Here is a 14,294-nt window from a genome sequence, read left to right as displayed (position 1 = left end):
TTATCCACTGTAGGATCAGATTTAGAGTACTAACCATCTCCTCCTATACTAGGGGGGGGGAAAGCCAGCAGATATCAGAGGAGGATTTTTATATTTTGCTGAACATTTCTCACTATGGGTGTGTGTGGGGGGTGAGAGAGAGAGAGAGAGAGAGAGAGAGAGAAGCAGCAGACTGTGTTCCTTGGAACTGTTGAGCATCCCTTCTTTCCTGAAATCCTTCACGCTAAGCTCCTATTATGTTACTTCCATGGTTGCTGCCAGTAATAATTATTATTACCAGTTAATGAACAACCATGTTCCAGGCACTGTACTAAATGCCTAACCTACATACCTCATTTAATCCTAGCAGTAATTATTCATCTCACAAATGAAGAAGATATGGCTCAGAAAAAAATAATTAACTACCATTTCCATATAGCTTTTCTCTCTTTAATTGTTCAATTCAGCTCAACAAGTATTCATTTAGCACCTATTAGGTGCCAAACGTGATGCCAACCATATGGGCGTTAGAGTTGAACAAGTGTATAGTCTAAAGAGGGGTTATGGAAATTTGAGTCGTGCCTTGAAAAATGAGTACATTTCCAGAACAGAACTGAAGGGGGATTATCTCAGCTGGCACTGGGAGGCACTATGCCCAGGGCGGCCACGTGTGCCTGTGACCATCTGTGTGTGTAGGTGGCCCTGCTGCCCCTTGCTTTTCCCTGGCCCCACTGCCATTAGCTGTGGGGCTCCCAAAACATTCTGTCCATCCCCCTTGTGTTTGACTTCGACACCTACGTTTTCAGACACCTGCCACCTGTCCACAGATGACTTCTCAATGCGTGTCCGTCCCTGCCCTCCCCTCTCCCCAGAGATTTCCAACTGTCTATAGGATATGCCCACGTGGATATCACCCCACCAGCATACACATTTTTAAAATTTGGAGATTCATAAATAAAACAAAAACAAAAACCCGGAAGTCTTCCTCTTCAGAAAGGGCCTTCTTTCCCAGCTCCTGGCTGCTGTCCACAATCATCAGGTATTCCTAGACTCAGACTTACAATCTCAGGGTTGTTTTGACTTCATTTTCCTTCATCGGAGAGGCAGGGTGTTATAATGGGAAAAGCATAGACTTCGGAGTTAGATGTGGTTTCAGACCCCAGCTTCATCACTTAACTAGTTTTATGACTGTCATCAAGTTACTTAATCTCTGTAAATCTCGATTTCTTCATCTGTAAAACAAAGATGGTTATATTTACAACAGACTGTAAAAATGGATGAGATGGCCTGCAGAAGTGATCAGATATCTACCGAGTAGGCTCACAGTAGATATCCGTTCCCTTTCCCTGCTTATTCCCACCCTCCATCACCGCCCAGTTTATCACCAGGTTCTGACCATATTTCCTACGTGTCGGCTCCCGGCTTTGCTTAAGGCCTGCTGACCATACGAGGCTTAACTGACCACGAGAACATCCTGCTCATAGCTGCCAGCATCACCTTCCTCAGAGACTCCTTTCTTATTTAGAAACCTTCGCTGGGTATTTATTTCCTACTCTGTCAGTCACAGGAGGGATTCAATCATCAGCACATTAATGACTTCTGACCGACTGACTCTGACTCTGGGGTGGGAGCCTTCAAGAACCCCCAATTGCCCCTTGAACCACTCTCATCGCTCCCAGCTCCCTCATATAGACCCTCTGCCTCGCCTTCCCCACTACCCCCCGCCCACCTTTGTAACTTACTTGACCCGCAGAGACCTTCTACGTCCCCACCTTCTGGCATAACACTCCCCCTTCGTCGTCCACTCCTCCAAGATTACCTCCAAAGTTCTCAACAGCCCCCAGCTAAGACTTGAAGGCTTGCCGTTTCAACTTGAGCTCGCTGACTGCTCCATTCACTCACCCGTCAGCATTTTTTGAGCATTTGTGAGATACAAAGCACCATGCCTCATCTGTCAGTTGAAGCCAACTTCCCCGGAACTTGCTGCACTGTGGAAGTCTCTCAGAAACAACTCTCTCCTTGCTTGTAAAGTGGGAATACCGCCCATTTGCCTCAGAGGCTTATTGTAAAGAATAAATGAGACTCAAATTATGAGAATGCTTTGAGAAGTTCAAAACAATATACAAATGGCAGGTAGTATTTTAAGAATAGCCACCATTTATTGTGCATCTTCTCAGTATGAACAAAGGCAGGGAACCTCTCCTCTTTGTGGTTGAAGCATAATATTCCATTTGATACTAACGACTACTCTATGAAGTATATATCACCATTTGCAGAACAGGAAGTCAAGATTCAGAGAGGTTAAACAATTTGTCTTAAGTTGCACAGCCTACAGGTGGCAGAACCAAGATTCAAACCAGATCTGTCTGACTCTAAAACCAACACCTTTAGCCACTTATGCTGTATTCTCATCCCTCTACCAAGGATGGGTAGTTTCTTTTCTTTTCTTTTTTTTTTTTTTTTTTGTTATTTTGCGGTACGCGGACCTCTCACTGTTGTGGCCTCTCCCGTTGCGGAGCACAGGCTCCGGATGCGCAGGCTCAGCGGCCATGGCTCACGGGCCCAGCCGCTCCGCGGCATGTGGAATCTTCCCATACCAGGGCACGAACCCGCGTCCCCTGCATCGGCAGGCGGACTGTCAACCACTGCGCCACCAGGGAAGCCCGGGTAGTTTCTTTTCTAATGCTGCAAGCTGCCTTATAAGGAATCCTGCTCACAGAGGATATTTGGTGGTTTTGCCAGGTAGTTGCAGAGCAGGTCTGAAGACATTAAGCCATAGACAGCCCACCATAGAGTGCCCCTGAGGTCAGCAACCCTGTTTTTGTAAACTTGTTTCCTCTTATGGGGAAATTCCCTTAGCTCTATTTCCCCTCTCCTATTCCTCCTACCCCTCAGCCTGGAAGGACTGCATCCAGCAAAATTCACGTGGCTATTGCTTTCAGTTTTCCTAAAAGGAGCTTTCTTGTCTACTTATGTGTATGTGGGACTCTGACCTCTAGAGTCATCCTCAATCTCAGTCCCTCCCCGAGGCCTGATCACATGAGACATCTTTGGAGATGAGCAGCCTCTGGAGAGCGCTGGCATCATTTAGACCCACCCATCATTTTGCCTCTTCTCTGGCTGCTCCTGCATAGTCGTCCCGGGTTCAGCTGTACAGGATGCCCTGTGGGTCCTTGAAAGCACCGGGGTATACAATGCCTCCAAGTCTTCCCACATGCTCTTCCTTTCAGCATCTCCTGAACTCTGAGTCATGCTAAACACTTACTTCCTCTGGGAAGCCTTCTCTGCTTTCCTTCCCAAGCTGAATCCCCTTTTCTGTATTCTCCGTAGTCTGTACTTATCTCCTGTCATAACATTTACCAGGTTATACCAATACTGTTTTCCAGCTCTCTCTTTGACCAAACTGTAACCTATTCTAGGGACCATGTTTTAGCCAGCGCCAAACATGGTATTTGGTCTATAGTAGGTACTTAGTAATGTTTGTTGAGTGAATGAATGGTTGAAAGTATCTCTTCACTTAACTCTCTAAACCTTGAAGAGTAGTGGGTTGTAAAAAGTTATGCCATTCCTCTCTCACAGGCACCCTCCTCTCACCCATGGTCCAGGTAACTCCAAACTCTAGTCAAGTATTGCAGATCAGAGAAAAATAAGTGTTTGAGCAAACTTCCAGCCTACAACTGGGATGCTTGCAGCTCCCATGTACTTTGAGACAAGAGTCCCAGCATTTCTGGACAGTGAGCTGCTTCCTGCATCTGTGAGGACTTGGGATCAACCGAGATCCATTACTGATCACAAGTTCTGGCAGCGGATGCAGCGAAGGGGGCGTGCCAGTAAGCCGTCACAGCCAGCCCTCCTGCATGGGGGCCTTAATCCTCTTGTTGCTAACAACCAACTGTTTGGGGAACAGTGAATTGGTCTCTTCAGATTCTAAGGAGGCCGTCAAGGTTAGAGCACCAGATGGGAAGATGAGCATTGCCTGGAGTCTCTCCTTTTAACTGGGCCCTAATTTCTTGAGGCCCTAGGCCTGCCCCTCCTCTGCTCCCTGACAGAAAGGGCTGATGAGGCCTTCCAAAGCCGTGGCTGCGGTCCCATGGAACCAACCCTTTGTTCCTTAGAAGCAGTGAGCTTTCCAGCTGCAGGGGATGGGGAGCCAAAATAGATACAAGCGAGAAATGAAGCTACTGGACTGTAGGAAAAAATAAAGGCCCAGAGTGATTTCTGTGCATTCATATTTCATAAACTGATATGCCCCATCCTAGCTGTAGTGAAGAGGGATGTGGCCTCCTCTGGTATTGTGGCTTCAGTGGGAAGTGCCCACCTTCACCACCCCACGCTGAGCTGGGAGGGCGTGGGAGAGGGAGGAGAATCCATCGATCTCACCAGGATCAGCAACAGACAGTTGCTAAGCATCTACAGACGTAGATTATTATGTTGGACAATGTGGAAGGGAAAAGAAACATTAAAAACCTAGTTCAATTAAAGCACATCTTTTAAGTTTAAAAAAAAAACGTAAAACAAGTCTTTAACTCAAAAAGCATCTAGTCTGGTTGGATAGATAGGAAATAAACTCATAAGAGCATAAAAGTATTCCAGTTTAAGACACCACTGATTGTAAGACACACCATTATTTTTTTAACTCTAAGAAAGAAAAGCACTACCAATTAAACCAACATCATCAACTGTAATATGCATCCCAACTCAAAAGATGTTAAAGTGGAGGTGGGGGGCTAAGAATCGATCTTTAAGAATCAATGAAATACATATACAAGATAGTACATGTTAAATCACAAATGAATCAAAGAAACAAAGTGTTCAGGACTTCTGAGGGAAAACCCATAATGGAGGGTTAAGGCAAAGAGAGAAAACACGAGCTGAGCCTGGGCCAAAGAAGCTTATGCTTTACTGAGATCACTGAAGTGGAAGGAGGGCATTCCAGAAAACGGAAGCACTGAAATCAAAGCCAAAAAGGCACGAGGGGAGTGATGTTGTACAGACGATGAGCAGAGAAGTTAGGGTGGGTGAAGGTGAGGGCAGGAAGGTGGTGAGCAGAGGTTGGACAGGAGGAGAGCCTTCAATAAACCAGAGTGCTGATAAACCCAAAATGGCCGGGCTTCCCTGGTGGCGCAGTGGTTGGGGGTCCGCCTGCCAGTGCAGGGGACACGGGTTCGTGCCCCGGTCCGGGAAGATCCCACATGCCGCGGAGTGGCTAGACCCGTGAGCCATGGCCGCTGAGCCTGCGCATCCGGAGCCAGTGCTCCGCAACGGGAAAGGCCACAACACTGAGAGGCCCGCGTACCACAAAAAAAACAAAATGGCCTGTGGGGTTACCCACATTTCATCCATATTCTGACTTTGAAGAGGAAAAGTTCTGCGGGACAAGCAAGCTGGAGTCCCACCGTGTTGTCATTCATTCATTCAGCAACACTGATTGAGCGTCTACTAAATTCCAGGCACTTTGGAGGAAACAAATCCTAACTTCCGCCTATCAAGGGGAGATAAGTCATTTACTGAGATAACTATGAGGTATAGGTATCATCGTTACTCCCACTTTAAAGCTGATGGCACAGAGGTTCAGGGAGGTCCAGTGACTTGCCCAGCCTCCCACAGGAGGACAGGGACGATGAGAATTTGATTTATGGCCCTCTAGACAGTATGAGACAAGGCACAAACTTCCGTCCAGGGGACAGTGGACAGAAAAGATTGCTTGGATCAAAGAAATAATAAAAATTGAAAGGTTAGTTTATGTTGTGAGAAGATCTTGAATGTCAGGATCTTTAGGTAACCTCAGATAAAGGAGAGTCCCTGATGGCTTTTAATCAGGGATCAGATCTGTGCACTAGGAAGATTCATTTGTGATCTATCTACAATGTGGATTATAGAGAGAAGAAACAGGAATTAGACCAAGTAGAAAGCTATTACAACACTTTAAATGAAAGGAATTTGACCCAGGATAATGTCTGAGTTAAATCATGGTCTTGGCTTTTTATTAACCTTGAAAGGTTAAGGATGTACACTCCCCTCAAAATACCCTGGGGTCTTTGATCTGTGAACTTATCGAAGCCGTCATGAACTTTGTTTCCAGCCTTGGCATATACTAGCATCATTTGTTCTAAAACAATGGCCTTAGGGTTTCCACATGCAGCACGGGGTCGGGGAGAGAGTGGGACAGAGAGGAGGCCCCAGGATCGAGGGCCGCGAAGCCAACAGTTGCCTCTCCCAATCTTGGTAAACAAAGGTGTACTGCGCTTAACTACACTCTTTATGGTCTATAGATCTAGACCCTTCTTCTCTAACCTTCCCTTTTCCACCTTATAAATCCTGAATTTTAAACTCTTTTCCTATGGTAGCCACCCCCATCAGATTGTATAATCGCTAGTCCAAACCTCTTGTCTCACAGTTAAAACCCCGAAGCCCTGGGAAGGAAAAGGACCCGTCTCAGGCCACACAGCCAGTGGATAGCGGGACAAGCCTCTGACTCTCCTAGCCTCTCTGAGCTGCACCATCTCCAGCTCTCAGCTCAGACCGGCATCCCCTAGAGGGACTCTGTTCCCCCGGCAGGAATGAATGGTTTTGTAATAAGGGAGAACAAGTTTTACTTGTGTCTTCAGTGACGCTGCCCATCATTCTGCAGAACTTTTTAGTCTCTGGAGACTAGCCAGGCACTTTGTGGCATCTGCGGTATCTCTCCAGTGTCCTAACAACGGTCATCTTAAAAATCCCTGATTATTAAGTTTGCCTGACCAGCAATCTTGGCCTGATTGTTAAGTTTGAGCTATTCAAGGTGAAATTAGGGGACAAGGCTCAGGGTGAGGTCAGGGGCGATTCGTAATCACCAAATGCCTGCCGGCAATTCCCATTTGGACATTCTACCATCACCTCAAGCCCCACACATGTCTCTCAAAACGTCATGGCCGTCCGTGTTTCCCCCTCCCATCTTTCCCTGTCATCCAGGTTACAGCCCGTGGGCCAACCATACTCCCTCCTCTGCCTACAGCAGTCAGTCACCAAGGACCATTTTGTTTCTCCTTACCACCTCATTTCTGTCCTCTCCTTTCCATTCTTATTGGCATTCTGCTTGGAACTCTGTGTTGGGTTGTGATGAGATAGTTGGAAACTTGCTTGTAAATGGACAGAATTCAAGAAAAAAGGTACCTCCCCTAACTCTGTTTGAAATCTGCTTACTTTGCACCTGTGTCACAGGATCCTTTTTAAGTGTTAGCTCAGGACCCAGAATTTGCATTCCCCTCATTGGCTGGGAGCCTTTGGTTGTAAAAATCCATTTGTGAGCTTCCAGCTGTGGCCCTCTGTGCTTTGGCACGGCACAACATCTCTCTGCCGGCTCTCCAGCTGTGGGAGTCCCTGCAGAGGACAGCTTTTAGGCAGGACAGATTCAGCTGAGCAATCCTCATGCTAAGCGGGCCTGGATGCCACTAGGCAGAGAGTGAGCGGCTTGAGGACAGTCAGTCTCTGAGCTGAATTTCCTGAGCCCCTTCTGTCTATAAGGCATGACACACATGAATTCCAGTTCAGGACAATATGTTTATTTATTATATATATATATATATTTTTTTTTTGCGGTACGCGGGCCTCTCACTGCTGTGGCCTCTCCCGTGGTGGAGCACAGGCTCCGGATGCACAGGCTCAGCGGCCATGGCTCACAGGCCCAGACGCTCTGTGTAGCATGTGGGATCTTCCCGGACCGGGGCACGAACCCGTGTCCCCTGCATTGGCAGGCGGACTGTCAACCACTGCGCCACCAGGAAAGCCCTGTTTGTTTATTTATTTAGCCCCCATCTAATATTAGGCATCATGCAAGGTTCTGGATAAAGAGATATGTGATCATTTCTGATCATGAGGGGTTCACGATCTGGAAGGGAAGACAGCCAAGAAACAATTATAATGCATTGCGAGACACGTCATTATGGTAGAGGTGAGCCCAGGATGCTCAGAACCTAAGCCAAGGCTGAAATAATCATTTTACTTATGTGATTGAATATATGAATTAAATGACTGACGATGACCGTGGGCCAGGCACTGTGCTGTGCACATTATGTCATTTTTTTCTCGTTTTAGTCGCACAGCATTTTTCTTCTTTCATCCTTACAACTTTCTGGGCAAGAACTATTTTTGTTTCTGGTTCTCAGACAAGGCAGCTGAGGCCTAGAGAGGTTAAGCAGCTAGCCCAAGGTCCCCCACTGGGTAACAGAAGGAACCAGTGGTCCATCCCAGGCTGCTTCCCCACAGAGCCTGAGGACCGTGTGTGCAACTGGCACTCCCTGGAAGGGGCCCAGACTGAGCAGCAGTAGGGTGAATAAGATCCAGCCTTACAGAGCTGGGCTGGGCGATGGGAGCCTGCACCTGTCGCAGGCCCAGAGAAAAGCGAGTGAAGGGCGTGGAGGAGAGAGAACATAGCACACTGCAGAATCCAGTGTTTCTCTCAGCCGCTGGAATGATCAAAGAAGGCTTCACAGAGGAGGTGAGCTTTGCATTGGCCTTTGAGGGACAGCCAAGGGCCCAATGTTTCGGCATAGGAAGAAAGCAAGAAAACAGAGAGAGAAGGCCAGGCCATGGCAATGGTCCAGCCAGGCTCTAGGTGAAAGAGGAAAGAGATGAAAGCAAGAACACCGAGTTTGGAAAGCCTTCTTTATGTGGATGTGGGAGGGGGCACAGCAGAAGGTGAGACCGAGCCATGCCACCTAACCTGGCCTCCCCCTCTTCAGCCTATGCTCAGCTGCAGCCACACCAGCTCCTCTCCCAGCCGTCCTCAAAGCACCTGCAGCCCCAGTTTGGGATCCAGCAGCAGCAACAGCAAGCATCACAACAGCCGCCGCCGCCCCAGGCATCACGGCCAGCGCTCCAAGCCCCGTCCCACCCCCAGCTGGCCTCGGTCCCTCCAAGCCTGGCCCTGCAGCCCGGCCCCGAAGCCCATGCCATGCCGCTAGGCCCAGTCCCATCCACCCTGCCTCTCCAGTGTCCCGCTGCCAACCTGCACAAGCCTGGCAGCACTCAGCAGTGCCACCCTCCCATGCCAGATGTCGAGCCTCACAATGGATACCCTGAGGGCCTGTCTCACACCCCTCAACACAGGTTCCAGCATGCCTCGGCTGTCATCTTACAACTGCAACCTGCTTCGCCAGTGGTGAGTAAGCCGAGCCCGAGGTCCAGGGAACAAAGCGGGAGGACACGGCTCAGGCAATCCCGCGGCCCCCATTTGGATGTGTGTCTGGGTGGGCTGAGTGTCGAAGTCCTCTCTGAGTAGTCCAAGAAAGAAAAGGGGCCTCTCCCTAATTTGGGGCTAGCTGAATCTTAATGTCCTTGCCTTCTACCCAAGCTCCATGGAAACGGGGGACGTGTCCAGGAATGTAGAGGCAATTCACGAGAAGATCATCTCTGTCCTGTCCTTTAACAGCCCCAGCAGTGCACCCCCGATGACTGGAAGGAAGTGGTACCTAGAGAGAAGAGTGGGCCTGAGACTCGGTCTGGCCCACCACCGCATCAGCAAGCCATCGTCACTGCCATGCCAGGTGGCCTGCCTGTACCCAAGAGCCCGAACATCCAGCAGTCCCCAGCTCATGGTATGAAGTGTAGCGGGGCCCTCGGGGGAGGGGAGAGCATTGTCTTCCTTGCCACCCCCTGGCACATCTCACTTGGGCATCTAGAATGGGAGGGAAACTACTCCAAGCCCCAAGAAGCAAGAAAGAAGCTGGGTAGGTGGAAACAGAGAGAGGATTGAGAAGATGACGCAAGGACAAAGAAAGGGGACCCAGAAGGCATAAAGGAGAAAGAAAAGGAGAATTGAAAGTTCTAGATGAGGCTTGCCTGTCATTGCTGTCAGATGTACCTGCATATCCGTATGCCGGGTTGAGAGTTCCCCCAGGGATCCAGTTGTCTCAATCCTCTGCTCTGCTTGGTATGAGAGTGCGTTCTTGAATTTGGCAATATGACAAGGTGGCTGCGTAGTGCAGAGATGAGGGAAATGCTTAGGGGGAGCTAGGAGGGGATTCAGCTCACGGAAATCACCTTTGAAGGAACGGTGCTCAGCTCTGGGATCCCCACCTTCTGTCTGTGAGTGCTCAGGGACAGGCGGGCTTCTCCTAGACCTGGGTTTTAGGAGACTCTGCTGACCCCTCTACCCTGACGAGAGAATCACAGCAGTACCTCTGCCTCCACAGTGATCCCTTCGCTTTCCTTTCCTTCTCTGCCAGTGTGCACAGCAATCTTGGCCCAGATCTCAGAGACATTCTGGGCCATGGGCTGCCTACAACTCAGGGAGGCAGTTCCATCATTGGACTAAATGTGTGCTGGGAGTGGGGTGGGGAGAGCCAAGAGAAAAGGGGTTTGGAAAACAGAAGAAGGAGGAGTGAGAAGAAAAGTACTTTGGGACAAAGTAGTTATAAATGTCCTATAAGGAATGGAGGGTGGACTCAAGGAAAAGGAAAGCAAAGGAATATGAAGAAAAAACCATTAGAAAAATTAAAAGACAGCAAGGAGGTCAGCATTCTCTTGGCAAACTTGCAACGATAAGGAGCTCACCATTTTGAAAAGCAGCCCATTCCATTGTAGGATTGCTCTAATTATCAGAAAGTTGCTCTTCAAATTAAGCCAAAATCTGCTCTTGTGGAACTCCCACCACTGGCTGTGATTCTGTCCTGTGGATTGTCCATCTCCTACAGTGTGTATAGACAGTTATCATGTCTCTTTCCTCTCCCCCATTAAAAAAAGAGAAAATCTCCAGGCTAAATATCTGAGATTTATTTCATTTTCTACCTATCACACATCCAGACCTCCCATTCCCACCATGCTGATCATTCTTGTCTAGCTACATTCTACCTCTCCACTAATTCCCTTAAAATGTGATCCCCAAAATGAAGCACATTAATTCCAAATACAAAAAGGTGCAGTCACCCTAGGTTGGCACCTGGACTTAGCTTTATAACCCTTCAAGGGACAGATCTGCATGGTATAGTAGAGAGGAGCTAAAATTCGTTGAACACCTATGTGCCAAGTTCTGCTCTAAGTTTTCCTTTACTCATTCATGATAACCCTGAGAGATAAATATTATTGGCCCCATTATTTAGAGGAGGAAACAAAAGCTTGAAGAGGCTCCAGTTCACAGAGCTATGAAAGGGCAGCACCATGATTCTGGCTCCAGGGGTAATTCCCTTACCTGCCTTCAGCACGACATTGCACCTATGGCCCCACTTTAACTCCCCTGACCCAGGGGAATGATACCCTTAGTTCACCGAGCACTGTGTCACCTGAATTCCAGAGGGGTTGGGTTTGGTTTTTGTTTCTGTCTTTGTTTTTGTGGTTTCTTTTTACATGGATTGCTATCACTTCAGGTCTCTTCCATCTCAAACTTGTACAATTTATATTGTGAGCCAAAACATGATTAATTATATCTGTTAAACGTTATCTTGTGAATTTAGCCCACAGTTCCAGGCTAGCCAGAAAATGGTAATGCTTAACAGCTAACATTTAATGAGTCCTCTCTACCAGCTTTACATGCATTTCCTCATTTAATCCTGACAGTAACCCTCTGAAGCAGGAACTTTTATCATGCCCATTTTAAAGATAAGAAAACTGAGGCACAGCAAGAATAAGTGGTGGGGCAGGAATGTTTTATATCTGAATTTTGTCACTCATTATACTAACTCCTCTGCTTAACTTTGCCATCCGTAAATTATATAGCGTGTTTTCTTTGTCTTTAACCAATTTGCTGATCGAAATATTGAATAGGACCTGACTGAAGACATATCCCCTGTCTGCAGGTTGGTGATAATCAACAGCCTTTGTTCAAGTATTTGTTATCCAACAACCTCTGAATGAACTGACATTTGCCTCCCTTTCTTCATCTTGTCTAGAAAGCTCTCAAAAATCTCTTTCTGAAATCTAATCTAGATGATACACATATAACAAAGCATCTTGCTCCTGAGGTTCTATCTCATGAGAAAAGTAAGTTTTGCACAGTGGAAACAATTGTCAACCACCCAAGATTTAAATATTCATTCTGTATATGTTTGAATGCCTGCTCTGTGCAAAGTACTGTGGGGTGGAAGGTAGTAAATGCATAGAGAAATAAGGTCTGTACCCTACCTTCAAGGAGCTTAAAGTCCTCTGGGAAAGATGAGAAGTGCACAGGAAAAAAATACAGTAAAAACTAAGATATGATAAATGGCATAGAACGATTATGGGTAAATGCTTTAAAAGGTAAGAGAGAAAAGTTACTGCCAAGTAGAGATTATCAGGATAGATTGCAGGGAGGAAGTGGCATTGTTCTAGAGCGAGGGTTGGCAAACTACATCCTGAGGGCCAAATTCATCACATCACCAGTTTCTGTACAGCCCACAAGCTAATAATGGTTTTTACATTAAAAAAAATTTTTAAGACTCAAAAAAAGACGAATATTTTGTGATACAAGAAAATTATACGAAATCCGAATTTCTGTGTCCATAAATAAAGTTTTATGGGCACACAGCCACATTCATTCAGGTAGTGTCGTCTGTGGCTGCTTTCCTGCTGCAACAGCAGAGTTGAGTAGTTGCAACAGAGACCACATGGCCTGCCAAGTCTAAAATATTTACTATCTGGTCTTTTATAGAAAAAGTTTGCCAGCCACTGTTCCTGGGTCTAGACCATGAAGGATAGGTAGGACCTGGACATGTGGCATTGGGGAGAAGGGACTAGTGAAGTAAAGGAAGGGAGGCAGGAGTGTAGGCATGTTTGGGGGACAGAGAGGCCGAGCATTCATAGAACAAAATGTAAGTGTAAGAAATGCAAAGGCGGAAAGGGGGAGGAAATGTGCATATTAATGAAAGAAGGCTTTGAAAATTTGAAAAATGGGGTGGGGGGAACGAGGGAAAGAGAAAGGGAGCAAACTAAACGATCGGGGAATATAAAATAAATGTAAAATGTGGAAACAAAGGTAAAGGGATGAGGCCTGAGGGGAAAGGGCTGGGGATATGAATGCTAAGAAAGGTAAGAATATGAGAAAATGTTGGAAATAGAAGTCAAGCATGGAGAGAGAAATTCGGGGCAAGTATTCGGCATAAAGCCTGGGGGATGGGGGTGCAGTGAGACTTGTGAGTCTCACAAGCTCTAGTATATCTACTGAATGAAGGTGCTTTCCCGACAATTCAGTTTAATCCAGCGTGGTTTAGGAAGAGAAGTAACATTTATTGGGCTCCGTGTGCCGGGCACTGCAGGCAATTTGTATAAATGCTCTCAGTTAGCCTGCACAGTAAACCTAAAGAGACGGCATTAGCCCCGTTTATGGAGGTGTAACTGGGTCACTTTGGTCATTACTTAACTTCTCTGATCCTCAGTTCCCAGTGGGGAGGATAACGACTACTTGTGGGGTTATTGTGAACACTGAGAGGAAGTGCGTGCATGTACGGCTTGACACATATTCAACACTCAATTACTGCTAGTCGTTATTCTTCCTGCCTCCGACTTGGCCAGGCGGGAGTCCACCACCGCACGGGGGACTTTTGACGGGGCGAGAGCGGACATTGGCGTGGCGCGGCGCCCGCCTCCTTAAACAGAACCCTTACGTACCTAACCGGCCGCCAGCCCCCCCGCGCCTTCCAAAGGGCGCGGGGCGGGGCCGGCGCGGCCGCACAAAGGAAGCGCGCGGCCCGGCTTCCGCGCCGGCGCCCCGCCTCCCTGAGGCCCCGCCCCGCGCGCCCATGCCCCGCCCCCGCCTCGCCCCGCCCCCGGCGGAGGCGGCCGCGGGAGCCCTGCCGGGACGCGCCGCATTGTCTCCGCGGCGGCTGCAGCCCTCGAGCGCCCGCCGCGCGCGCGCAATCCGCCGCCGCCCGCACCCCCGCCCCGGCCTCGCGCCCCCGCCGCCCTTTGTGGACGCCGGCCCGGCCGGTACGGTCGGATGCGCCGCGGCAGCCCCGGGCCCCGGCTCGGCGGCTCGCGGCGGAGAGGAGGCGGCCCGCCCGGGCCCGGGACCCCGCGCGAGGCGGCGCCCGGCCGAGGGGTTGCGTAGGCCCCGCCCGGCCAGGCCCAGCCGGGCCCTGGACAGGTCAGTGCCCGTGGCGGGGGAGGGGTTCTCGCCAGGAGGGGTACCGCGGCCCGCTCTCGTCGCACTGGACACCGGGCACCGCCCTCCGGTGCCACTCCCGGCCCGGGCCTACTCGGCTGCCAGGCCGTGCCAGCCCGCGATTCTCGCCCTCCCGACGCCGGGGAGGTGTCCTGCGCCTCCCCCCTCGTCGGGGACCCTGCCTGCCCCGCACTTCCCCGGCAGCCGCTGTGTCACCTTCGGCGTGCCAGACGCTTCCGTGTGTCCCCGCACACCCCCACCCCGG

General features: G+C 49.1%; 1 protein-coding gene across 2 annotated transcripts in view; it reads left to right on the top strand.

Moving 5' to 3' along the window:
• PHC2 (polyhomeotic homolog 2) overlaps window positions 1-14,294 on the top strand; it is a 102,500-nt gene that overhangs the window by 65,587 nt on the left and 22,619 nt on the right. The window contains exons 8-9 of one of the 2 annotated variants that reach the window (XM_079924577.1): window positions 8,700-9,118; window positions 9,389-9,554. In XM_079924577.1, coding sequence (XP_079780703.1) covers window positions 8,700-9,118; window positions 9,389-9,554 — 585 coding nt within the window. Of the gene's footprint in view, window positions 1-8,699; window positions 9,119-9,388; window positions 9,555-13,567; window positions 14,012-14,294 lie in introns of those variants that run through there. The other variant, XM_079924578.1, reaches the window with a different exon arrangement.

Source organism: Stenella coeruleoalba (assembly GCF_951394435.1).
Source record: "Stenella coeruleoalba genome assembly, chromosome: 1".
Classification (NCBI taxonomy): Eukaryota; Metazoa; Chordata; class Mammalia; order Artiodactyla; family Delphinidae; genus Stenella; species Stenella coeruleoalba.
Note: the sequence above shows the minus strand (reverse complement) of the source record. Positions and strands in the feature narration are given on the sequence as shown.